The 27,469-nt window shown below is 44.8% G+C and overlaps 2 protein-coding genes across 2 annotated transcripts in view; one reads left to right on the forward strand and one right to left on the reverse strand.

The window, feature by feature from the left end:
* The first annotated feature begins 6,302 nt into the window (after positions 1 to 6,302).
* Positions 6,303 to 26,421, forward strand: Hexb (hexosaminidase subunit beta). The gene is made up of 14 exons (XM_032899002.1): positions 6,303 to 6,651; positions 9,841 to 9,986; positions 12,289 to 12,354; positions 14,289 to 14,335; positions 14,565 to 14,675; positions 18,582 to 18,683; positions 19,983 to 20,112; positions 21,530 to 21,710; positions 22,395 to 22,481; positions 23,787 to 23,859; positions 25,006 to 25,180; positions 25,530 to 25,620; positions 25,766 to 25,870; positions 26,163 to 26,421. The coding sequence occupies exons 1-14, from the start codon at positions 6,419 to 6,421 to the stop codon at positions 26,227 to 26,229; spliced, it is 1,614 nt and encodes a 537-aa protein (XP_032754893.1). The 5' UTR covers positions 6,303 to 6,418; the 3' UTR covers positions 26,230 to 26,421.
* Gfm2 (GTP dependent ribosome recycling factor mitochondrial 2) overlaps positions 26,301 to 27,469 on the reverse strand; it is a 36,012-nt gene continuing 34,843 nt past the window's right edge. Inside the window, exon 21 of the mRNA XM_032899000.1 lies at positions 26,301 to 27,205. Within this exon, the coding sequence (XP_032754891.1) occupies positions 27,068 to 27,205 (138 nt within the window). The 3' untranslated portion in view covers positions 26,301 to 27,067. The remainder of the gene's footprint in view (positions 27,206 to 27,469) is intronic.

Here is a 27,469-nt window from a genome sequence, read left to right on the forward strand (position 1 = left end):
AAGAAGTGTCAAGGTTACTGCAATAGAAGAGAAAGACTGGCCTAGACTTTGAATACCACAGAGATAGCTGGGGTACCAGATACAGTAAGGGAGATGGAGATGAAAAGGGACAGTGTTGAGGGAGGGACTCTTCAGAAGCTGACTTCACAAAGATCAGGCGGAAGGCAGAACAAGGCGTCCAGGAAGCAAAGCTGGGGGACGAGGAACTGACGTCAAGGATGAGGGATCCCTGCTCATCAGACTTGCTAGAATTACTGCTATCCGACCATTTGTATGCAGATCCAGGCAGAACAGGGATCACAGCTGAGGTCAAGTCCAGAAGCCCCAAGGAATTTTGGCTAAGAAAGGAGTTTTCATAAGTACGTGTCGTTTCTAACAAAATCTCAATCATTTGATTTTGACCAATCTAGGTTATGGAGCCAGAGGCTGGGGTGAGAGCCAGAGAGAGGCTCAGAGAGGCAGAGAAAGCACACAGCTGAGCTTCCTTCACAACTGACATCCCAAGAAGAAAGCGCTCCTCGTTATCATCTCCAAAACCCTTTAAACCGAATGTCCTTCTCTTCTACTCCCTATGAGTCCTCCTGAATTCTTCTTACTCTCTGGTTTTCCTTTTTTCTTTTTCTTTGTCCACTCCCTGTCAACTGGCTTTGCCTTTTGACCCATGATTGACTTTAATCCTGTTTATGACAAACAAAAAACTCTTGGACTAAAGGTGTGTGTTAGGGCTGAACCACACCACTAAAAACAGGTTTTTCCAGGAAATAACCCAATCTTGGGTGTTCACAGTGTGAACAGATACCCTGCACAATCACACACACGTCAACTGTTTAGAGCAGCAACGGACTCTACGTCTCTTAGTTCTTGACTTCCTTGTTTTGGTAACACCACAGATCATGCTGTGAGGGAGGAAAAAGCTCTCATGCAGGCAACAGGGCAGGGCGCCAAGGACAAAGCACTAGAGAAGGAGAGAAGGGGGGTGGTAGAGAGACCTGCGAACACCAAGATGGGCCACACTGTGGAGGGTGATCAGGATTTTAAAGCACATTAAACATGGAACTGAAAGGACATCCAATGTATTTTACACGGACACCTTAGGGGCTGTATTTCTGACAGGGATGGGTTGCCATGGTAGGACAAGCAGCAAAACTCAGGCCAATACCTAAGACCCCACTGCACTAACCTGTGAATTCTAAGGAGAAACTATAGGTAGAGTGGCTTGAACAAGAAGCACCTCTTGTAAGCTCAAACATCTGAACACTTGATCCTAAGTTGGTGGTGTTTTAGAGAGAACTTGGATGATGCGGTCTTGCCAGAGGAACTACGTCCCTGGAGGTGTGCTGCTTCAGGAGTTCAAAGCCTCCTTCCACTTCCATTTCATTCCCTCCGCTTTATACTTGTCATTGGAAATAGATCTCTCAGCTTCCTGCTCTGGCCCCTTGCTACCATGCCTCTCCCCTCCACCATACTCAACCATTTCTCCCTTGGAACCATAAACCACAATAAACTCTTCTAAAAGTTGTCTTGGCCAGTCATGGTGTTGTATCCTAGCAACAAAAAAATTACCACACTGGGGAAGAAGAGAACCCATCTCAGTAACAGCAGTTACAAAAACCAGGGGAGTATGGGCTGGAGAGATGGCTCAGTGGTTAAGAGCACTGACTGCTCTTCCAGAGGTCCTGAGTTCAAATCCCAGCAACCACATGGTGGCTTGCAACCATCTATAAATAAAATAAATAAATCTTTAAAAAAAAAACCAGGGGAGTCCTACGGATGCTTAATGAACTCAAGAAAGACTCATGTAAAATAGACCGGAAGACTTGGGCATCAAGATTTGCCCACAGGGGCGGCTAGAGAGATGGCTCAGTGGTTAAGAGCACTGACTGCTCTTCCAGAGGTCCTGAGTTCAAATCCCAGCAACCACATGGTGACTCACAACCATCTGTAATGGGTGTGTCAGAAGACAGCTACAGTGTACTCATAATAAATAAATAAATAAATAAATCTTAAAAAAAAAGATTTGGCCACAGGTTTATCATCTGAACACAGATGTAAAAACCATCGCCAGATAGAGAAGGGAAGAAAGAACCCGACCCCATCTCAACATTTTCCTCACTGACACACGGATTCCGGCAAGTTATCACTATTAGCCATCTCTTTTAGAAATGTGGCGGGAGCCACCAAACAATCACTGAGGACTTTGAGGAGGCTGAGTTGGAACGAGCTCCTTCAAGCATGTCTGGATCTCTGGTGTGACGCCTCCCTGTGGACACTTGAGACTCACAAATACTATGTGATAATCAGTAACATTCTGGGACGGAGACTTTATTAAAAACATAATCACGGGCACATACTTTTAGGGTTACCCATGCTGTCTTGATTGTTGGTGCCGGTAAGTCGGAAGCTGGTACCTCCAATGATGGCAAGCCCGTGACGTGAGCCAAGTCCTCGTGCATCCCACCAGATATATGAAATGGTTAAGTGTTACTATTCACAAAATTCATTCCACGGGGCTACCTCACAGCCGGAAGAAAGGCCAGCAAGCACCATTCACATGAAAAACAAAATGAAGAGAAAAAAAAAAATCCACAATGGGCTACAACTCTGATGTGATAGCATTCTTGCCAATTTCTGTTCGGAATGGTGACAACACACTACTACACAATGTCCTAATACACCCCGGGCTCACACATGTTGAGAGCTTCTCTGACCATCTCTAGGTTGTTTTGCTGTTTTCGACTGAGACAGGAGGCTGCTGTCAGTGTTATCAAAGCCATGGACAAGAATGCTGGGGGCCTTAAGTCCAATTAGGCAGCTGTCGGTTATCCCTCAGATACTGACTTCACTATTGACGTATATCTTGAAGTATATCTTGCCAAGATAGTTATGGTTGTAGTTCACAGGTGAGTAGGTGACTGGCTAGTTGCCTAGCACCGTCCAGTACTATGCTAGCTGGTCTTCCAGGAGGACGTTTTTGGGTCAGAGCCAGCTCCATTCCTCCATAAAGTTTTTAAAGGCATTTAAGGTGTTTAAAGACTAACAGCTTCAACCGAAAGGTACAGGCCCACAATCTAATGAGTCCTTGGATGCCTTAAAGTTCAACTCTTAGAAAGGAAACTGAGAAAGCCAGTCTAAAGCAGGCACAACTGAACTGGCATTAAAAATAGAACAGCGGACAGGCAGAAGTGCCCAGAAATGAGAGCTTCAGAAAAGTATGCCCAGAATTTGAATCCTAAACAAGGATCCTCCAACTTTTGCCTGGATCTCAGAATTGCTACAGACAGCTTGGTGTTTTCCTGTTTCCTTCTTGAAGTAGAAAGTCCATACTGGTCATTCTCTGCCCATTCCACCTTTGTGTTTGGGGGAGGGGATTCGGGGGAGGCCGAATTAACTTGTTTGTAGATCATAGACTTTTAGTTGAGAAAGAAATTTCACCTTATCTGTATTTACACACACACACACACACACACACACACACACACACACACAATTGTATATTTGCTACCCTTTTTTTTTTTTTTTTTTTTTTTGAGAAAGGGTCTTACTAGGTAACCCTGGCTTGTCTAGAACTCCCTATACCTCCTAAGTCCTGGGAATAAAGGCAGCCATGACCATACTCAACTTTGTAGACGTACAATTTTGGACGGGAGAGCGAGGGCATTAGGCGATTATGCCTCACAATAGGTTCTAAGGCAGAGTCACTCAGCTGCATTTTTTGAATTCCTGACTCATAAGGGCTGTGGTGTGTATCATCTCATTAGCATACAAGATAACATCCTCTGGCATATGTAATTTCAGCGCCATGAAGAGACACTGCAAATTTAATGGTATGTTCCTTAACAGGAAATGGAAAGTCATGTGACCCTGAGGTTTGCTTTCCTGGAAGAACTTGGCTTTCAGCATTTTACCAGACTTTTCTTGCAACTCTCTTTTTGAACTGCTTGCTGGGCCGTGTGGTTTGGGCTTGCCTGGCACCTCTTTTTCCTTGTGTAAATAAAAACCTGCTTGGTGTTTTGCAAGGGCGGACGCTCGAGAGAGCACATGGTGTTTGGAAAGGGTATAAATATAACCCCACAGACAGTGAATCACAGCACTGTGTGGTACTGGTTCTCCTTGAGACGCTTTGCTTGACCATTGTTTGTCCTGACTTTGTAGAGAAGAACGCACTGAGGAACTTCTGGTGGTGTGGGGTCCCAGCAGCATCTTGGCAGCTTCGAGGACTCCGGCTGACTGGCAGGGCCTCTTGGTTTCCTCTGGATCAAACTGCTGCTGCAGTTTTGTGACTGGTGTTTTCCAGTAGACTGAGCTACCAGGGTGGACTCCTGTGAACTGAACTGACAACGGAGATTGGATTTGCTACAAAGAACTATTTCTAAGCAGGTCCACATCCTCCTCTGCCCTGATAGCCTTTCCATTGGGCTAGAAAGGAGGTTAAAGCATTTACCTACACGTGTTAGAGTAGGCTTTCAAAAACCTAAGCCTACCCACACCTGTTCATAGGCCTTCTTCACTAGCTTTCTCCTAGAGGGGTTGTGACATCCAGCTTGTTGACTGGGATTGGGACAGACATGCATTTTCTTGTGACGAGCTGGCCCTGAGCCCTGGGGTCCTGGGATGATGTAATGTGTAGAAAATGAAGCTAAAAGAGGAAAGCTGATTGGTAGTTCTAAGAAAGGGGAAGAGACAAGGTGGTATGTCTAGATGTGTTCATCTCCAAATATTACACAACCCAATTTTGAACTACTTAGCAGTCTTCATCTTAAAAATATTTTTAATTGTTTTTTGTTTTTTTTTTTCTATGTGTGTTTTAGTCAAGGTTCTCTAGGATTACAGAACTTATGGACTGTCTCTATATATTAAGGGAATGAATGTATTGTGATGACTTACAGTCTGTAGTCCAACTAACCCAACAATGGGCAGCTGTGAATGGGAACACCAAGAATCTAGAGGTTGTGGTTGGGGATTTAGCTCAGTGGTAGAGTGCTTGCCTAGCAAGCGCAAGGCCCTGGGTTCAGTCCACAGCTCAAAAAAAAGAAAAAAAAAAAAACAAACCAAAAACCAAACGATTAGACAGAGGGAACGTGGATCAAAAATTACAGGATGTCTAAAGACAGTAGGACTCAGTGGGAAGGCAACTTAGTGAATAAATGATAGAAGATAAATGATAGACAATTGCTCAGTGGGAGCTGGAGAGGTGGCTCAGCAGTTAAGAATTCACCCACTTGCCGGCTCCCAGCTGCCAGTAACTCCAGTCCAGGTGATCCTTCACCCTTCTGGCCTGAGAGCACCACGCATGCACGGGGTACACAGATGTACAAAACACCCATACACACTGTGGTGGCTATTCCTGGTTGTCGACTTGACTATACCCGGAATGAACTATAGTCCAGAACTGGAGGAGGGCACACCTGTGATCCGGGTCTGGATCTGACCTAGATCTTGACACAGATCTCGAGGTGTAGTGGCCATGAAAAAGCTTAGTCCCAGGCAAGGTAATACACGCCTTTAATCCCAGGAGACTGAGGCAAGGAGATCTGTGAGTTCAAGGTCAGCCTAGGACAGAGCAAGTCCCAGATCCAGGCACGGTGGTACACACCTTTAATCTGGGCCACACCTTCTGCTGGAGGCCTACATAAGGACACTGGAAGAAGGAAGGTTCACTCTTCTTCACCTGCTTGCACTCCCTTGCCAGTACATCTGTTGGAACCCACTTCTACAGAAGACCTGAAACAGCTAGCCTCGTGGGACTGAGCAACCTCTAGATTTTTTCCGGAGCTGGGGACCGAACCCAGGGCCTTGCGCTCGCTAGGCAAGCACTCTACCGCTGAGCTAAATCCCCAACCCCTGTCTAATCATTTTAAAGGTTTCTTTTCCCTTTGGAAAATTATACGACAAATACGTCGACATTAATCTCCACTACAGAAATACTCTCTTTGTACCACTTTAATATTAATGTACTCCATCGCGGTCATCTGAAGTTTTAAATGCTCTCCCCCACCCCCCTCACCATTTCTGTTTTTCCATGCATAAATTTTAACCTCCCATTAGTTCCAGAGTCAACTCCAGAGAATTCTGACCCGGAGGTTTTATTCATCAGAGTTGACCACCGTCTAAACTTCGTGGCAAAAGCACCGCCTGGGGAGTGGAGGAAGAGACAAGTCCTGCCCGTCAGTGGGCTGTGCAAAGGGGTTCCTCAGGCGTGACAGGCGTGAGCCACACACACACAGCATCCTGGCTAGTGTAGGGCCGCCTCCTCACCGAGCCAGCACAATTTCCGGGCCAATCCCCGCTCGGAGGCGGAGCCCGGGCCGGGAGCTCGGTCATCTGACTCGGTGACCCGGGCACGGATGCTTTCTTCCCAGCGACCCAGGCTTGAAGGTTGATCCGAAGACTCTCCCCGGGCCAGACTCGCGGAGCAGTCATGCCGGGGTCCCCGCGTCGCGCCCCGGGGCTGCTGCTGCAGGCGCTGGTGGCGATGGTGTCGCTGGCCCTGGTGGCCCCCTTCCGGCTGCAACCCGCGCTGTGGCCCATGCCGCGCTCGGTGCAGGTGTTCCCGCGGCTGCTGTACATCTCCCCCGAGAACTTCCAGATCGACAACAGCCCCAATTCCACCGCGGGCCCCTCCTGCTCGCTGCTGCTGGAGGCGTTTCGGCGGTGAGCTGCTCCACCCAGCGGGGAGGGGACCTAGGGCACAGAGACGGATCACCTAGCCACTTGGGTCTCACAGGACTGGAAGACAGCATGACTAGCCACGCTAACTTAGGTCTAACCTATGCGGACCGAAGCCTGCTCTTGCGGCTTCCTTCGCACCCTAGGTGCTCAGGGACCCAACTTAGCATGGGTTCCGAATAACAGCGGAACCCGTGACACTGCTAGAGTCAGTTTGTTGGGCCTCAGAAGGGCAGTTGAGATGACTCCAGAGATAGGGAGGGAACAAAGTCCTAGCCTGCAGAGTGAATTTCCTGAGTGCATCCTTAGATGCATATCTTTCAAGGGCCTGAGCTAAACCCCAGTGTTGCATGTTGCTTTCAGCTCCGTATGTGGCAACAATTCAGATATCATTAATCTCTTCTAATTTTTTTCTCTATGGGTATATGAGCCTGCATGAATTTAGGTGTTCCACGTGTGTGTAGATACCTGCAGATGCCAAGTGCATGAAATTTTGGTGAGCCCCTAAAGCGGGTGCTGAGAATGGAGCCTGGGTCCTCTGAAAGAGCAGCAAGCGTTCTAAATCTCCGAACTCTGGGGTGGTGTGTGCGTGTGTGAGTGTGTGCGCGTGTGTGGGGGGGGTACCTCCCCCTTCGAAGCCTGTTCCATACCTAATGTTAGGTATTCAGATCTTAGTGTTTCCAAATGGCCTTTCAAGTGGCTCTTAGGTAACATCTGCTTTTCTTCTTGTTTTTCAACATTTGGCAATAGTTGCTCTATCTTGTTCCTCTCTGATAGGTTCCCTAAAAACCCTTCCCACTGACAGCTGGTGGTGCTAGCCATATTGGTTGTAGGATAGTTTTATTTGGGATGATGTTTGAATGTGCCATCCTCAATGAGAGACCTGTGCGAGTGGGTCTGCCCCCTGGGAACTGTAATTTGGTGCTAGGTGTGCAGCCTGCTTTCAATTCTCTGTGTCTGGTGCACACAACTGTAACTTCGTTTGGCCTGCAGGACACCAAACAGCTGACCAGGGAGTGCAAAACAAAGGGTGGGCGGTTTTAGGCTCTGTGGTGTGGAAGCCTCAGTGGAAGAGGTCCGGAGACATGCTGCAGAAACGGCGTGCTCTCTGGCGCAGGAAGGCAGGAAGCCTCCTCTAAAAACCTTTGGAGTTGAATTGCTAATGGGTTGGAATGCTTTGTGGCCCGGGTGGAATGAAATGTAAAACTTAAGTGCCTGGTAGTATAGAGATATCCAGACTTGTATCCCAGCTCTGGACGGAAAAGCTTCTGAAAACGAGTTTGCTTGCTTTAGAGCTGACAGTGAAGCTGGGTTTTCCCGGAGCTTGGGCAAGCACGAGTTCCTTGTTAATGGATACAACATTACAAAGGCTTGAGTCAGCTCTGAGGTAGCTTGAAAACAGGCTTGCCATCTCAAAATAAGTGCGGGTGATTGTTACCTGAAGGATTTGTCCAACTAATTTGTGGCCAGTGTGGGAAGCAGCTAGTAATTGCACTTGGCATTGTTTGGAAGCTGGCTGTAAAGTGTGGCTAACCCTTGAATGCATTTGGCTGAGCATCCTAGTAGAAACTCTGGCAAGCATGGTAGGGTTGGAAGTCTCCGGAGATGCAGGTGAATTCAGGGAACCCTACGTAGTGAACATTCATACAAGTTGTTCAGAGTTCAGCCACATTTATTAGCAAGAGCCCAGGCCTCATCACAAACAAGGCTTTCTGCAGGGATAGTTTGGCTGTTGAATGTACAGCCGCTTCCTCAGCCTCGAAAAACTACTGAACACACTATTTTGGGTTTTGTTTTTGTTTGAGACGGCTCCCATTGCATTGTGTAGTCCTGGCTGGCCTCAAACTCGACACATAGACCAGGATGACCTCAAACTTACAACAGCTTCTGTCTCCTTAGTGGTGAGATTAAAGGTGTGGACCACCACGCCTGACTTGGAACTCCTGTGTTAAAAGAATAGTTTCATTTCTTTGGTTCCTGGTAGGCCAGCTTATACCCAACCCAGACTCAGATCTTAAAAGCTAATTAGTGGCTCTTCCCTGACACCGCCACCCAGTCCCTGCCCAGTACTAGGAGGGCCTTACACACGCAATCAAAGCTGTGCTACTTGAGCCATGCCCCAGCTCCTTTTAAACTTTTTTTTTTTTCTTTTCTTTTTTTCAGAGCTGGGGACCGAACCCAGGTTGTGCTTGCTAGGCAAGCGCTCTACCACTGAGCTAAATCCCCAACCCCCCTTTTAAACTTTTTTGATTTTTTAAAGATATTCTTTTATAGCTGGGCAGTGGTGGCAAATGCCTTTGAACCCAGCACTTGGGAGGCAAGGGGATCTCTTAGTTCAAAGCCAGACTTACATACCAAGTGGGTTCCAGGACAGGGCTACACAGGGAAATCCTGTCTTGAAAAATAAAAAACAAAACAAAATGAAAAACCCAATAACAACAAAAATTATTTTATGTGTATGTTTTGACTGGTTGCGTCTATGTGCCATTTGTGCACAATGCCTGTTAAGGCCGATCATAATTGGTTGTGAATCACTATGAGGGTGCTGGGAATTGCACCCAGATCCTCTGGGAGAGCAGCCAGTGCTCTTAACCAGTGAGCCATCTCTCCAGCCCTAATTTTTAAAGTTTTTTTTCTTTCTCTTCTTATTTATTTATTTATTTATTTATTTATTTATTTATTTATTTATTTATTTTTGAGACATTTATTTCTGTAGCCCTGGAACTCACTCTGTAGACCAGGCTGGCCTCAAACTCAGAGATCCGCCCACTTTGCCTCCAGAGCAGAGGCATTCACCTCCACTGCCCAGCTAAAAGTTTTTAGTTATGGAGATATATATATGTATATATATAATTTGCCATAGTAACTTTAACAAAATATTCACTTTTACGTATATGGGTGTTTGGTATGCATGTCTGTCTGTGCCCCTTGTGTATGTAGTGCCTATGGACTGTGAGAGAGCTTTCAAAATTCCCATGTATGAATTTCCTCCTCAGAAAGCTTGATCTGAAAGCGTGGATGTCGGGGTTTTCAGAAGTTTCTCTGACGGTTCCTTGACTGCATCGAGGAAAAGCGTGGTTGGGTTGAGCTAGCAGAAGACTTGAGCGCCGACTTCCCTGTCCACTAGCACAGACATACTCTTTGGTTCATTATTTAAATGGATTTCTCCCACAGATATTACAACTATATGTTTGGTTTCTACAAGAGACATCATGGCCCTGCTAAATTTCAAGATAAACCACAGTTAGAGAAGCTTCTGGTCTTCATTAACCTCGAACCACAGTGTGATGCCTTCCCTAGTTTGTCATCAGATGAGTCCTGTAAGTACCTATTATAAAATACAGTCATGGGCTGGAGAGATGGCTCAGTGGTTAAGAGCACTGACTGTTCTTCCAGAGGTCCTGAGTTCAAATCCCAGCAACCACATGGTGGCTCACAACCATTCTGGTGTGTCTGAAGGCAGCTACAGTGTACACATAAAATAAATAAACCTTTTAAAAAAAATAAAATACAGTCATTGTAGAGCGTTCATAAATTCAGCAGTAAGTATGGAAGGAAGGAAGAAAGGAAGGAAGGAAGGAGAATTAACCCATCCTTCACCCTAGCCCTCAGAATTAACCACTGCCATTTCGGGGGTCCATACTTACGCTGTTCATTGCAGCAAATGTTATATATATATATATGTGTGTGTGTGTGTGTGTATATGTATATGTATATGTATATGTATATGTATATGTATATGTATATGTATATGTATATGTATTCTGCAAACAGTGCTCTGAAAAGAATGCTTCTTGAGGTAAGTTTTAGGAAACTCACCAGCATCCCAAATGTAAAATCCAGACCCTAACCTTCTGCATTAAAGACGGGGTACCCTGAGAGCTAGAAGTGAACCAATTTCTCCTTTAGAGAGGTAGCCACATATACCAAAGATGTTTCCTTGCAGCGAAGACTTAAACAAAATGAACCTGCCGTCCATTGGTAGAGGACCGGCTGAACAGATGGAAGTTGATCCACCTGCCAGACAGACTGCCAGACTGCTGAGTCGGACCAAGGAAGGAAGTTGTATAAGTGGTAGAGGGAGAGGTTCCATTTACACGTCAACATAGTTACTCACACGTAGAGAAGGTCATATATTTGTATTACACAAGTATGTATGTCGATGCCCAGGAAAAGAACTAGTGGATGTGTCATTTGGGGGAGGTAGGAAGAACTGGGCGGGCATCCCAAGTAATGACTGGGTAGTATTTTAGTTACTGGTATTATATGGATATAGTCTAAAACAATGGTATCCATGGTGCAAACGCATATAGAAGGGGATGGCTGCAAAGGCAAAGCCATCTTCCTGCTCCTCCAAAACGTACAAGCAGAGTCATTACCAAACCTGAGAATTTAGCTTTGAAATTAAAATTCTATAGCTAGGTGTCTGCGTACTTAGCAGATGAGCCTTCTATATGACTGGATGATCGATCAGGGTTCTATTTATATACTGCTACTGTATACTTTTTTTATAGTATATATGGGGTGAGTTTACTCAGGGTCCTCTTAATATTAGCAGACAGACCTCATCTATGTGGGGGAAAGGAGGCCTGCTTCGACTGCACTCACAGTAGCAGACTGGTTCCGAGTCTGACAGTTTGCTCAGTCAGCACTGTGGGCTTCTGACTGGAAAGGCTGTTCTGGTAGAATGCTGTCAGCTGAGCGTGTCACATGAGTAACATGCTCTTCTTTTCCCTGCCCTGCTGTCTGAAGGCAGACGACGATGACTCTGTCCAGATGATATGATACTAAGTCATGAACTGCGGCTTCCAGAGCTTTAACTGTGGCAAAGTCTGCACTTGGGCACCTGGAGCTCTCAGTGTCTGTACCTTCTGTGCTGTCTGTCTGTCTGTCTGTCTCTGTCTCTTTCTGTCTCTCTCTCTCTCTCTGTTTCTCTCTCTCTGTCTGTTTCTCTCTCTGTGGCTGCCCTGAATCAAGACCAAATTTACTGTGGATCAAACTTAAGCAGAATGTGATTCCAAAGACTGAAGGTTAAGGCCCTTTTTAGCACAGCTCAGCCAACTAGAACAGTATACTCTTGTGGGTATTTTTGTTTTGAGACGGGGTTTCCTGTTTGGCCCAGGGTGGTTTTGAACCTATGATCCTCGTGCCTCTACCTTCTAAGTGCTGGGATTACAGGCCCATTCCTCCTCTCTCACCATGTCTGGTTGGAGTCCCATTCTTCGCAGATACAGATCTACCGAGTGAGTGGAAGTTGATTTCAGTGAGGGGCGCTAGAAAGCAAACTTTAAGGCAGATTCCAGGTGACATTGAGAAGGGGAAGTAGGTCGGATGAAAATAGAAGAGGGGAGTGATCTCGCTGGCCTTAGGGGAAGTGGGTAAGTTTGAGTAACGACTGGGTACTGAAGACTTTGCGTTCAGACCTGAGAAGGTGAGGAGTGAGGGATGCTCAGGGTGAAGAAAGGCAGGTCTCTGGAGTTCAGGCTGGGGCATTTTGAGGTGAAGGAATCTACTTGCCAAAGGAGAGAGAAAAGGATGTGTGAAAACACCAACAGTAAAAGTGTAGAAAATAGTTTGTTCGTCATTCTGGGATTAACAAAATTCACTACCCTTACTCCACAGATTCTCTACTTGTACAAGAACCAGTAGCTTTCCTCAAGGCCAACGAAGTTTGGGGAGCACTAAGAGGTAAGTTCTGTGCAGTTTCATTGTCTCTATAGTGGAATGATAGCAGGTGTCGCTTTACAAAATCAAGCACAACAAAACTGGAAAACTAGCTTGAACACTTAGATTCCTTCAGACAAAAGATGGCCCAAGCTGAACCCCAGAGACCCGTGTCTCACCTGAGTGCGTCCCAGGGCCATAGGCCAGGTGGGTGATCAGTTCAAGCCGGGCCCTGTCCTCATCCTCTCGGAAGTGAAATGCCAGCTCAGAAACACAAAGCGTTCCTGTCAAGCACTCACTTTTCTTATTTACTCATACATCTTACTTCCCCGGCTGACCTTTCAAATATTTGCAGGTGTTTATTCAGAGTATCCGACAATCTATATGCTGGGGGTTAAGAGGAGTCACATGAGTAGGGTGGCAGGCTACTACATGGTAGAAACACGTTTCCATAGAGACATATATAACAGTGTCCAGTTGTAATGGAGTGACCTCACTCCTATCCACTACGCCCGGGAGAGGCACGGAAGCACATTCCAAGAACAGTTCTTTGTTTTTGAAGAAACTGGGGTCCCAGACTCTCGTCCTGTTTTCTTGGACTTTTCTCATAAGCGCTTACAGATCTCCTCACAGGACTCCATCCTTGTCTCATGCTCCAGTCCTGGACTGTAACACCACAGAGCTGTCAGAAGGCCCTGTTCGTTCAGCTTTGGTTTGGGATCAACCTACTCCTTCTTGTCACCTTCAGGAGCAAGCATCCATCTTCCCCCGTTTTCTATGCCTACGGATTTAGAACCATCAGCAGGTTTATCTGAGCAGTAGAAAATGGAAATGTGCTGTAAACTCTTTCTTCACCCCCAGACCTCCTGAATCATCAGAATCTGAGCTGAGCGAGTTCCCTGGGTAATTCCCAGAGAGTCTTGAGAAACCACCGCACAGGGAGACACCCGCTCACTCTAGAGACAGACGGTTTCAATGAACCACATTCTACAGCCCTGTTGCTCTACCACATTCGTGTCTTGGGCTGGCTACTCCTGGGTCCACATGCTTGTGTCTGAGTGGGGCAAATGGAGTGAGGGCAGTCTCATCAGGGAGGACTGGGAGGACTGGGAGACTCACCGTCTGTGCCCTGGAGTCACGCAATCCTGGCAACAATAGGATCGGCATTGGAGTTATCTTTTTTTCTTTTGGGTTTTCGAGACTGAGTTTGTCTGTGTAGCCCTGGCTGTCCTGGAGCTCACTCTGTAGACCAGGTTGGCCTCAAACTCAGAGGCCCTCTGCCTCTGCCTCCCAAATGTTGGCATTAAAGACAAGGGCCGCCACCAGCAAATTTAGGAACTTCCTGAAATGACCTTCAGCATAAACGTCTTCTCTGCCTGCTTCATTTATTAAGGAGTTACTATTTTCAAGTGGGCTTTTTTTTTTTTTTTAGATTTACTTATTTAGTATATGTAAGTACACTGTTGCTGTCTTCAGACACACCAGAAGAGGGCATCGGATCTCATTACAGATGATTGTGAGCCACCATGTGGTTGCTGGGATTTGAACTCAGGACCTCTGGAGGAGCAGTCAGTGCTCTTAACCGCTATCTCTCCAGCCCTTTCAAGTGGCTTTTTTGTTAAGCAAAGTAGAGAGGACTGGGAAGATGAGGTCAGGTGCATTTATTCCGTGGGGTACAGGAGCCGTGGGATTGCTTTTATTGAGGGAACATTAGAGCTACACTTTAGAAAGTGTAGGTGCAGTACTTGCTCTTTAAACTATTCCTCCTGTGGTTATGAGACTTTTTGGACATTAATTTTATTTCCCTTTTTTTCTTTTCTTTTCTTTTTTTTTTTTCGGAGCTGGGGACCGAACCCAGGGTTAGGCAGGCGCTCTACCACTGAGCTAAATCCCCAACCCCTTATTTCCTTTTTTTTTTTTAATCTCATAAATAATGCAATGCCTTTTGCTTCCCCCAGGTTTGGAGACCTTTAGCCAGTTAGTTTACCAGGACCCTTATGGTACTGTAAGTATTCCTTTGTATCTTCGGGGCTGGTTGGATAGGCACTGTTGTTAGAATGTAGCCGACTGAGTTGTCCTTTTGAACGTTTCTTTCTCCACTATAGTTACAACGCTCATGCACTTTGGGCTCCTACATTTTTATGCAATGCTTTTTAGATGGTTGTAGTCTTTGTTGAACTTGAGGAGAAAAACACTTTTAAAAAAAATCTTCAAAATTTTATTTTGTCTCCTAGTTTACCATCAACGAATCCACTATTGCTGATTCTCCAAGATTCCCCCATAGAGGAATTCTAATTGATACATCCAGACACTACCTGCCTGTGAAGACAATTTTTAAAACTCTGGTAGGTAATTGTTCCTCTGCTCCAGTGGTTACTTTCTTTATGTGTCTTAGAAGACTAGAAAGACTTGTTTCTTTTTGTCCTGAATCTAAGCACTGGGGGTTTCCTGACACCCTCTCTGGTAACAGTGTCCCTGTGTGAAATGAAGGGATACCTAACTGGATCTCCCTGTGGTGTCATTGGATCACAGACAACATGAATTTGGCCAAGACTGCTAAGAGAATTTTTGTCTGTCTGTCTGTCTGTTCGTTTGTAGCCAGGATTTTCGTGTGTAGCCGAGGCTGCTCTCAAGCCCCCTCAGCCATGGGGTTGCCAGCATGCCCTACTATGTTTAGTGAGAAAGGCAGATTTAGTATTTAATACTCCCATTGGCCTACGTGCCTGCCCCCATTACTCAGATAACAGCTGTAGACATGACCTGGAATAAATGGCTACAGTCACTGGCTATTGGTTGACATAGAAAGGGGTCAAGCAGTGACTTTTTCCCTTTGGAAATATTCCAAAAACTATATGGAACCTTGGGATGGAGGGATGGGAAGGTTGATTAGAACTGCCTTTTCCTGGGGCCTTTCATTGGATCGTCCCCACTACTACCCGTCAACCAACTCTGTAAGCTGCCTAAGCCTTTTAGAAGGCTGCAAAGAACTTTCATATATTCTGTAATCGAGAATACATGAACACAATGTATGAATACGTGAATATAGCGATGGTAAGTTTATGAATATAAAATTTATGGATAGGTGAATTTGAAGCTTATGGTCTAAAAATTTTAAATATTTGTTCAATTTCCTTAAAGCTCGTATTTGCCTGAATCTCCCTATTATAACATCTGCAGTGGGTTACTCAAATATTAGCTTGCATCTCCTATTAAAAGAACGCATCTCAAAATAGCTTCCATGCAGGAAGCTAATCCCACGTGCCCTCTGTCTACCCCACAGTGCCAATTCCACGGCTTGTGGCACAGTGTCCATCTCGGACCTGTGTTGAACTTCCTTGTTCTGTTTCCTCATTGACTTCCAGCCCGGGCTGTTGCCTTTCCTCATTTTGAAGGATCGTGATATTTTAAAAGTCCAGTTACTTTTAGAACGTGTCTCAGCGCATCTGTTTCTCACATGAGATCCTGTTTCCCTGGCAAGAATAAAGCAGAAGCAGGGCTGAGTCCTCAGATAGTGTCAGTTGGCACGCTGTCTCACCATGGGTAATGTGTACCTCAGTTGGCTGAGATCCGTCTGCCACATTTCTCCACTGTCAAGTTAATTTTAGGGAATCTTGTGCTTCTTAAGTACCCTGTGGGAGAAATGGTGGGACTATGTAAAAATCTCATACTCATATGTGCCTCATACTCAGTGCTCACCCACCGATGATCCTTGCCTTGTCAGAGGGTCATTGCTCTGACCGGTCACCAAGCGGTGGTTTCCCTAATTTTATCACCTCTAGTATTTGGTAGTGGTAAATTATATTCATGGGAAGGCAATAGCGTATTCATTATTTTATCTTGTGTATTCATTATTTTTTCAGTCTAGATTATCATTTTGCTTGATGGGAGTGCAATCTGGTAACACCCTATATAATTGTCAAGTTGGCCCTACTATGACCACGAAAAAGCCCATTCATTCAATTATCCTTTTGAGATGTCCTTCTCAATCTCTGTATTTTTGGAACCATGATATCCCAGGCTTATGTTCTACTGTCTCAGTCTAGATTCAGACTTTTTTTTTTTAATGAACCCTTTCAGTGGTCAATATTTCAAAACCCAGACTTGGGCTGCAGGGGTCAGGGGGTAATTCCAACAAAGGTATGTGTTGATCTGACCTTACAGACACCTAGGACATACCCATGTGTGTGTTCAGTATATTTATGGGAACATACATGTATACATCTTCCCCTGTGTCTATATCATGCGTTGTTTTAGTACAACTCAAGAGTCAGATCCAGTTGCTGCTGTGGCCCAGGAGATTGTGCTGACCCCTTGTTCTCACTTCACAGTTAATCTGGAAGAACTCTTTCCGTGGCTTTAAAAGACATAAAGACCCCATCCCCCACTCCCAACAAACGGGTATCCTCAGACCAGTTAGTGCTGTTCACCTGGAGACAGAATCAAATCCCAAAAACTGAAGGCTCATTCCTCAAGGCTACCCCGAGAGGTTTACCTGTGCTCGTGATATAAATCACAATTTACAAACCAGCGCTCCCATTACCCCCAGTCAAGTCAGTTAATTTCCTTGAGTGGCTGCTAGAACTTAGAAAGACACAACGACCAGTTTATTACAAAGGACACTGCAAGGGCTGCAGGTGAAGAAGTCTTTATGCTTGGGGTTTGGAGACTGGCCTGTTCGCCCTCTCCTGAAACCTCCTGTGTCCAGAGATGTAGAAGCCCAAAGCCTGTCCTTTGGGTGTGAGAGTCTTCATTGCATAGACATGCGCAACAGGAACTGGGATGAAACACAAAGGCTCTGAGCAAAGCCCGGAAGTCCTGTAACTTCAGCATCCTGTCTGTGAGACATCCCTCTGTTGGGGTACGGGACAGGTCCCCTCTGGAGTAAGTAGGATCTTAGGACCTACTATCAGATGAGATAGGTCAGAGAATTCCATTAAGGCCAGCTCCCAGACAGAAACCCGAGGCAAGATTGGTTTCTATGACCCGCCTTTCCGGAGAGAAGCCCGAACTGGGAGGGCTTTAGGAACCAAAACCCCAGCAACACTTAGGACAACATCACAGCCATCTGTCTTCACAACTGTGGTACCATTTGTTTTATTTTGATCTGTTTTTTTTTTTTGTTTTTCTTTTTTTTTTTTTTCTTTTTTTTTTTTTTGGAGCTGGGGACCGAACCCAGGGCCTTGCGTTTGCTAGGCAAGCGCTCTACCACTGAGCTAAATCCCCAACCCTACCATTTGTTACCTACTGCTTTATGGCTTGCAGAGTGGAGTGGTTACAAAAGAAACCCTGCCCGAAAGCTGAGATTCTTAATACCTGGCCCTTTATGTCAAGTTTACAATCCCCTGGTCTGTATTGAAAATTATGAGTGTATGGTAGTCTATATAGTGGGAATCAATTAGCACATACATTACTACTACTTTGTAACTTCCTTGCTGAGTTCTCTGATGATAAAAAAAACCCTGTCATCTCCACCTCCCCCAACTGCATCAGCCAAGTCCCTACAGCCCCAGGACAGAGAAGGGACGATCTCCATTGTGTCACCTGCTAGTCCAAATCCTCCCCACATTTTATCTTCTTAGAATCCATTTTATATAAGTTCTACCGTTTATTCCTTCCTTGTATACATTACATTCAATACATCAAGATGCCTAGGTTTTCTCCAGGCTTTTGCTTGGCCTATATTGAGCCTATAATGAATTTCGTTTCCTGGGGCTATCACCTTTCATATACGTGGGTATTGCAAGCTTTATGTTAATATAGATGCCTTGTTCTTCCTGCACCCTGCTTCCTAAGACAATCTCAGCCTCTATTCCTGGCTCCCCGTAGTCGTGATCAACTCATAAGCTTGCTCTCCCGTACAGCAGCATCACAATCTCCTGTACACAGTGAGGGCTCGCACAGAGATGTATCATGCTGGCCTACATGTGATGGAACATTTATATCCTCTCTTCATTCTTTTTGACTTGAAGAAAACTACTAAAAAAAAGAAAGAAAGAAACTAAGGAAAGAAAGAAAGAAAGGAAGGAAAAAAAGAAAGAAAGAAAGAAAGAAAGAAAAGAAAGAAGGAAGGAAGGAAGAAAGAAAGAAAGAAAGAAAGGAAGGAAGGAAGGAAGGAAGGAAGAAAGGAAGGAAGGAAGGAAGAAGAGAAGAAAGAAAGAAAGAAGCACTGATTGGAAGCAATCCCATTGTAGACAGACGCAATGTGCACTGTATTCTTCTGTGGCGTGTAACTTTCCCATGTTTGCTTGCAGGATGCCATGGCTTTTAATAAGTTTAACGTCCTTCACTGGCACATAGTGGACGACCAGTCTTTCCCTTATCAGAGTATCACTTTTCCTGAGCTAAGCAACAAGGTGAGTGAGCTGTGTCCTTGTCTGTACGAAAATCTCTGGCATAGCTTCGCTAGCAGATTGTAGCCCCCGTGGTTTGCCTAGAAATGGAACCAAAGGGTAACCAGGCATTTGTGGTTTAAAATGTTTTCAGCTTGTTGCTTAGCATTTTATTTCCATACGTCTTTGTAGTTGTTATAAGTATTAATCAGATTGTTACTATCAATGTTATTATGAACATAATCTCTGGGAGCGGCATACATAATTTAGAAGCTTAACGTAGAAGACCCGAGCAGTTCATGAAGAACAGTGAAGACATCCAGTTGCATGGTAGAATATTTATTTTAAATAGGTTTGAAAACATGTAAATGACCTTTTTTTCCCCCTAAAAACACACAAAAAGTAGGATACGTTTTTGTTAAGACAGGATCTCAGGCCCATGCATCTAGGGCCACAGAGGCGCTAAGTTCTAGGCAGGCTTGGTCGACATAGTGGGTTCCAGGACAGCCGGGACTGCACAGAGAGGCCTCTCAATAACAAAGCAAGAGCCAGCGTCTCCTCTCTCTCAGGCTGGCCTTGAACTTGCCATGTAGCTGAGGATGGCCTGCTAGTTCATTTCTTGTAAATTATTGTTACTGAAGAACCAACGGAAACCAACAGAATGTGGTCCCTGCCTCTCTGCGCTGCTTGATTTGGCTGGTTACATTCCACAGTATCAATCAACGCACGGCCTTATATTTTGACCTGGGTTTAAAGGTCAAGATGATTTCAGCAGTCAGAATCTGTACTGTGAGACGTGTGCCAAACCTTGTCTTTGTCGTTATTTACAGCCGATATGGAGCACTAATTCGTCAACTGACACAGAGAGACTGAGTTAATATTTAAACACAGGGTTGGGGATTTAGCTCAGTGGTAGAGCACTTGCCTAGCAAGTGTAAGGCCCTAGGGTTCGGTCCTCAGCTCCGGGGCCAGGGGGTGGGGGGGAGGATTTAAAAAAATATTTAAACACAATTAAGTTACTTACTGTTTTTTTTGGGGGGGGATGGGTTTTTAGGTCATTGTAATTAAAGAACTTGAAAGAGAAAAGTCTGTTTTATAATAATGGGTGAGTTTTGATTCTGAACTTGACAAGGGCAGTGTCCCATCAGTGAATCCTGAATTCAATGGGGAGAAATTCACACCATTTCTATTGATTTCTGTTCTGAAACCACGAATTACCCGGTGTTAGGTGGGTCTGTTTAATACTCGGTGATAACAGAGAAACGGTCCAGCAAAGTTTCCAGGACCAAATCCATCTTGCACATCTTAACTTACATATTACAGGGAAGCTATTCTTTGTCTCATGTCTATACACCAAGCGACATCCATACGGTACTTGAATATGCCCGGCTCCGAGGGATTCGAGTCATACCAGAATTCGATAGCCCTGGCCATACACAGTCTTGGGGGAAAGGTAAGGAGATTGACTTACGGGTTGGAAAGGGGGTCTTTGCCTCTTAACAGTTTGGTGGTTTTGTTTTTAACTGTTGTATGTGCAGTGGGAGCACAAATGCTACAGATGCAATGAACTATTTTGTGTCCCTTCACAGTCACTGTCTAGGTCCTGCCTCGAGTATCACAGTTGGGTGACGCAGAACACTGGATTATAAGTAGAGCATGGTGACTTAATTCCATGTTATTGATTGACATGCACGCTTTGGGGAGAGCACAGAATGTGCTCATAGTTCTGGCAGAGAGGAAAGGCATGCAGAGAGAGGATGAGTGGGAACGGTGTGGAACCAATTCTAGGAGCCACCTGTTCATGTGTGCTTCCTGACTTTGTCATTTGGAGCGTGAACCTCCAGTTTCCCCATCTATAAAAGAGGGCTAACATTTCTGAGCACCAGATAAATGACAGAAAGTATACAGCATGGGACCCAGCATTTATAATTGTTAAGTACATAGTAGTATCATGGGAAACCTGGGAAACAATGGGAACTGAATTGGAAAGGCATCACTGAGGTTCCTGGGGACAGTTGTGGGCGTTCAGCAGCATGCCCTGGACACCAGTACAAACCTCTGAGTGGAGAAGTAACATGATTCGGGTCCCACTTAGGGAAAACCTTTGTGAAAGTAACAGATTGGAAAGAGAAGACATGGGGGTCCTACACTGGGAGGGTGAAATGGAAATGTTACATTCAGGAAACTCAGTAACCACAGACTCAGGACTCAGGAGCTACAGTGTCGAGGCCCACAGGCAGACCAGTCAGGAAGCAGAGACAAACCGAGAGTTTGGGTTTTGTTAGATCATATTGAGAGGCAGCTATGGTTTCTATTTGTATGGAGCAGAGAATTTAACTATGCACTGGAGCTCAAGAAAAAATTTGAGAGTCGCTGATAGTCTGTGAAGAGGATAAGCCCTCAGTCTGCTAAAAGCAGCAAAGGAGACCTGTGAAAGCAGCTCTTGTCCTCCTGGGGAGAAACTAAGTGAATACTGGCAAATGCGGTTGTCTTCTCTCTATAAAATTTCTATGGTGTCAACAGTATAATGTCTAGATGCTCAAGGGTTACAGTGTTTCCTGTTATAATGGAATCAGAGTAGGTCATACTCAATAGAAACTATGCTTTGATACTGACCTTTCCCAGGTTAATATGATTGAGGAGCCCCAGGAAGCAGACGCACACGCAGACGGCACAGTACGCTGTGCAGCTGAGATACACTTGTTGGATTAGCTTGTCAAATGCATTGTTTTACTACTTTTTCACCTCGCTTATGGGGTTTATTGGGATTCAACACCATTGTAAGGGGAGGACCATCTATAGCATAAAGATGTGCAAATTCAGGTCTTCGTGATTGATGTCCTCATAAAAATAAATCTGTTTTCTTCTAGGTCAGAAAAACCTTCTAACTCCGTGTTTCAGTCAAAAAATTAGAATTCAAAAGGTTGGACCTGTAGACCCAAGTCTAAATACAACATACGTATTCTTTGACACATTCTTCAAAGAAATCAGCAGGGTGTTTCCAGACCAGTTTATCCACTTGGGAGGAGATGAAGTGGAATTTGAATGTTGGTATGGTAACCCTAAACCTTTATTTTTTTTTCAGTTTTCGTTCTTAAAGTATCAATATACAGGATCCACATTAAAAGGGGGTAATTTGTGGTAAAAATCCTTGTAAGGCTTTAATTACTAAAATATATGCATTGGAGAGGAATAACAAGGTAAGGCTTAGGGAAGAAAATCAAGTAGGAGCTGGGCATGTTGGCTAATGCCTATAACCAAGGTGAAAGGCAAGCCTGAGCTATAGAGTAAGACACTGACTCAAGGGAAAAAGGAGAAAGAATCTGTAAGCAGTCTTGGTGGTGCGTATTTAATCCCTCTGCTCAGGAGGATGGATGTGGAGTGTTGCGAGTTCAAGGTCAACCCCGACTATAGTGTGATTGTCTCAACAAACCTGAAAGACTAGGATGAGATGAGTTTTGGTGGTGGAAGGGGAACAATAAGTAGGGACAGAGTTTCAAGTAAGAGTTTTGAGCTTTGTAAAGTGCCTGGGATGGAGGGTGGGCATGGAAGGAAAGCCTTCGGGGTTTGTTTTTTTCTAATGGGAAATCATCTCTGGAACAAATACTTTGCATTAAAAGATTCAGACCCCTTTGAATATCTTAGTTTGTATGACTGCTGTTAGAGATGCATGCTGCTCCAAATAACCAGCTGGGCACATCAAAGTGTTTATAACATCTCACTGTTTTATTTAAGGGCATCAAATCCAAACATCCAAAATTTCATGAAGAAAAAGGGCTTTGGCAACAATTTTAAAAGACTAGAATCCTTTTATATCAAAAAGTAAGTCATCTGAAAGCCTAATCACCACTGTTTTCATACAAGTCCAAGCTGCAACTTAGCTCTCTGCTTTACTTCTCATCTTCCCCACCCCTTGCAAGAGTGGAGCCAAGAACACCTAGGAGGCAGTAAGCATTTTGCAGTAACTACTGAAATAGAGGCAGAAGCCATGCGCCCGCTAGGAGCTCTGGCTGCCCTTTGTCTTTTGCACTATCCATGGGCTGGAACTCACTCCCTTTGTCCTGAGTGACCTGGGGCATCTCTGCTCCTTACACAGTACAGTGACATTTCCAACATTCCACAGCCAGGGAATTGGTACTGAAGTGGTGGCTGCCTTGTTAGAAAACACAGACAGAACACTTCCCAAAAGTTTGGTGGACAGTCTGTTCTCTAGGAATCAGCACATTTTTCCCCATAGGGACCAGACCACCCTTAGGCATCATGGGCCATGTGGAGTTGCAAATCTCTTTTAAAAAGAAAAAGGGAAAGCTTCGCAGCTCTACTCTGCACCACCCATTTGGGATTCTCAGAGTTGACACCGTTCCTATTAAGCTTCTGTGTGACATTCAAGTGTTTGTTACTGCCTAAATGCTAATCTGTGCCAGCTAACAACTGACCAGTTTCCTTTCTTCCAAGAAATCTTTGGAAACCCAAGAGATTACTAGAGTTCTGTTGGGACAGTTTTATGAGTTTGAGACCCCTCCCTATTTCAGAGACAGTACCTACTACACTAGGTCCCAAAGCATGAGAGTTGCTATGTGAATTGCTACCCAGCTTTACTTGGTTCTTCTATACCAGTGGTTCTTAACCTGTTAGTTGTGACCCCTTTAAAACCATTGGAAATATCAGCTACTTACATTATGGCTAATAACAGTAGCAAAATTAGCTATGAAGTAACAACAATAGTAGTTTTATGGTGTGGTCACCACAACATGAGCAACTATACTAAAGGGTTGCAGCATCAGGAAGGTTGAGAACCACGGTTCTATAAAGAGGATAGGAAGGAAGTTCTGTGTTGAGGCTGTTCACCCGAGGCGTTCCCTGAGGGACCTCTATTCATGTGTGGCAGGGTTTCACAAGTCATTCTGGGACAGTCTGAGCTTGATCAGAAGGAAGTGCAGCTGCATCTGAGAACAGTGAGTGTCTCATTAGTGGCTATGCAAACCATTAATGAGAATTCTGCTACATTGTTTAAAGAGGTGAACTATAAGATAGAAGGGAACATGGCATGTTCTGGGTAGAAAACACACAGGGTTTAGGAGCGCTAACCTGGTGATCCTAAGTAACTGTCCACGTCTTCAATGTTAGGATTTTGGATATTATTACGTCCTTAAAGAAGAGCTCCATTGTTTGGCAGGACGTTTTTGATGATCAAGTGGAGGTAAGAACCGTGACTACTCTGTGGTAGGGCTGTTTGCCGTCCCAGCCTGAGGACCTGACTGGGACACCTGTTTTCAGAGTTGAATGTTCCATCAGCAGTCAGGACAGATGGACAGAGGAGGGCTGAAGGGCTCATTGTTCTCTGTTTGCTACAGACTCAAGGAGATGAGCATTATCTCAGTCTCCCAACAGACAGTGCAGTGGTCAGACAGGACCAAAACTGATGAGCCATCAGCCTGCTGACGTGTGTGCCTGTAAGCTGAACACTGCCAGGCGCTGGGACTTCTAGCCTCCAGTACAGCTCCAGGTTCAGTGAGAGCCTTCCTCAAGGGAATCAGGGGCTCAGAGCAGGTGGCCAACCTACCCATGCACACGCACGCACACGCTGCTGTTTCCTTCTCCCTTCTATCCCCAACCCCTGCTGTCTTACAAGTTGAAGTAATATGAATTAATTTCCTTTTTGTTTTTAAGAGCAAACACAACAAATGAGCTTTTAAAAAATAGTGTTAGTAGTTTTAAAATATGTAAAATCAGGGCTGGAGAGATGGCTCAGTGGTTAAGAGCACTGTCTGCTCTTCCAGAGGTCCTCAATTCCCGGCAACTCACATCCATCTGTAATGGGATCTGATGCTGTCTTTTGATGTGCAGGCATATACACAGGCAGAATGCTATATACATAATAAATAGGTAAATCAGTATACACTTTTAAGGAATATTTTTTCTTTTCTTTTTTTTTTTTCAGAGCTGGGGACCGAACCCAGGGTCTTGCACTTGTTAGGCAAGCGCTCTACCACTGAGCTAAATCCCCAACCCTGGAATATTTTTTCTGATAGACTTATCTGTCACAAGCCCCCAGCATTACCTTTCTAGGGGGCTGGTGACAGTCTCATTGTTCCAAGTTAAGTACAACACCAGTGTGGTAGAAATAGGTCTAAGGTACAAATCTTACCCGTCTCTGAGGTATTAGCTATAGACAGAAGTTAATTATTCAGCTTTAAAGGTTAATTTGAATAACACATGTCACTGACCATTAGCAAAAAGAAAAAAAGGATGTAGGATTTTTCTAAGATCTTAGAAATGTATGTATACCAATCATGATCCCATAAACCTGTGAGACTGTATTGACTGGACCTAATGCCTTTAATAGCTTCAGCCGGGCACAGTAGTTGAAGTGTGGAAAAGTGAATATTACTTAAATGAATTAGCACAAGTCACAGCATCTGGCTTCCCCACCATCCTTTCTGCTCCTTGGTACTTAGACCTGATCAGCTACGGGCAAGACTGGAGAAACTACTATATAGCGGAGCCCCTTAACTTTGAAGGTAAGCAAAGCATGGCTGCTGGTTTCTTCCATAACTCCTGTTCTCTCCTCCTAAATCTAAGTCCATTAAAATGAAGCTAATATTCCACCTTGTGATTTCTGGCACACCACTAACAGGAGGTGCAGGGAAAGGTTGAATGCAGTGTCCACACGAGTCTGTGTAGGACCTAGGAAAGCATCTCTACCACAAGCTCACCACAACCCTCCATTATGTTGAATAGCACTGAGCCAGGGTGGGAATAAAGGTTCTGCTGCCTACAGGAGGATATGGAGCTGTATGGTAGGATGACTCTAGGAAGGAAACCAGTGTTGTACAGCTTAACCTCTGTCCCTTAACCACTGTAACGCAGGTTCAGAGAAGCAGAAACAACTTGTTATTGGTGGAGAGGCTTGCCTATGGGGAGAATATGTGGATGCAACTAACCTTATTCCAAGACTATGGTAAGGCACTGAAGGGGCACCGACTGGCCTGAAGGCTGCCTTGGCTTTTATTACCCATGTATGCAGGAGAGCTCTTGTGAATCTCCTTATGTAGGTGAGAAAAGAAATCTAAACTGCTTTGGGAGCCACATATTTTAAATTTCAGGCCTCGGGCAAGCGCTGTTGGTGAGAGGCTCTGGAGCCCTAGAATTGTCACCAACCTGGAAAACGCTTACAGACGACTGGCAGTGCACCGCTGCAGAATGGTCAGGTGAGACACTTCCTTCCCGATCCAGGATCTCGTACTGAAGTCCAGCATTCAGTGTTAACTAGTTTCTTCAGCTTTTTGTTTTGCAATAAATAAAAATGTTACCTAGGAACTAGTGATTTAATTGGTAGAAACTGCACTCATTGTTGCAGGAGAATAACCCCTGTAAGATATATTTTAGAATAACTGCCATCTTAAAGGAGTTAGTAGCTTGGATTAGAATATTAAATCACTGCGAAAGGTGGGGGGATTTGCTAAGGTGCCACCCATCTAAAACATCTCTGTCTGTCTACAGCCGCGGAATAGCTGCACAACCTCTCTTTACTGGATATTGTAACTATGAGAATAAAATGGGAAAGTGACAGAAGTCTACAGCACTACAGCTCTAATCATGTTGATTCTGAAATCATGTAAATTAATATTTGTTAGGCTATTTTTTAAATAAACCATCTTTTTATTGATTGAATCTTTCTATATCTGAATCAAACACTGAATACTGACATCTTTTATGTGAGCAGCTTAAAAAAAATAAAAGAAAAAGCTTTGCACTACTACACAGAACTCCAGCACTGCATGGTACTCTCATCACTGCAATGGTTAAATGAGAAATGCTGGGCCAGAAAGAAGGCTCAAGTATTTAAGAACACTTGTTCTTGCAGAGGACCAGAGTTCAGTTCTTCATAACCACACCATAATTCCAGTTCCGGGGGTGGGGGGAGGGCATAACATCTACTCTGACCTCCACAGGCACCAGGCCTCCATGTAGGCAAAAGACTCTTGGTTCCCAGGGAGCGTGCTGTTGGGGGAGTTTAGGTGGCGTAGCCTTGCCTGAGGAAGTTCATCCCTAAGTGAACTTGGAGAATTCACTGCCTGGCCCTACATCTACTCTACTGTGTGCTTGAGGTTAAAGAAGGACTCTCTCAGCTTCCTGTGGAGAAAGGAAACCCTTTTATAAGCTGCCCTGATCAGGTTATTCTATCAGCGCACCAGAGAGGTGAGAGACAACCAGGGCCCAGCCGTGGTTCGTTACAGCAGAGCAGGTTCAACAGTCTTAGGATGGCAGCTCCAATGCCATTCTTCCACGTCTCGTTCAAGTTCTTTCCACAGGGCGAAGCAGCAGTTTACCAGCCAGTTAATAGAACAGCATTCTCACTGAGAATAAAGCTGGCACGTGCCCCAGCTTTCCCCGTTTCCAAGGGCCTACAGCGCACGGGCCAAACCACTTCTCTGGCTGAGCAGAGTCCTTTGGTCTTGTGGACTCATGGCTTGATAAGTAGACAGCTCCAAGGCAAAAGTAGCTGAGCCTGATGTCAGGGTTCGAAGCACAGTTGAATATCCCTAATGAAAAAAATTCAGTTTGTTACTGCACTTAATTTAAGCCTTCCATTTCTTACATCTTGTGGATTATCTTTTAGCCCATAGAAGAGAAGGAGGTGGTAAGTACCATCACCTCCAGAGAGGTTTTCAAAATAAGGAAAAGGGAAATACTATGGCAAAACCTTAGCATGGGGAAGGCCAGCTGTGTACGTGTTCTGAGGCCCCTGGTGATTGACTCTGTCCTTCCTCCTTGCCTGTCAGTATCCCTCATGCCTTTCCTAGGGG

The sequence above is a fragment of the Rattus rattus genome, chromosome 3 (genome assembly GCF_011064425.1).
Source record: "Rattus rattus isolate New Zealand chromosome 3, Rrattus_CSIRO_v1, whole genome shotgun sequence".
Lineage (NCBI taxonomy): Eukaryota > Metazoa > Chordata > Mammalia > Rodentia > Muridae > Rattus > Rattus rattus.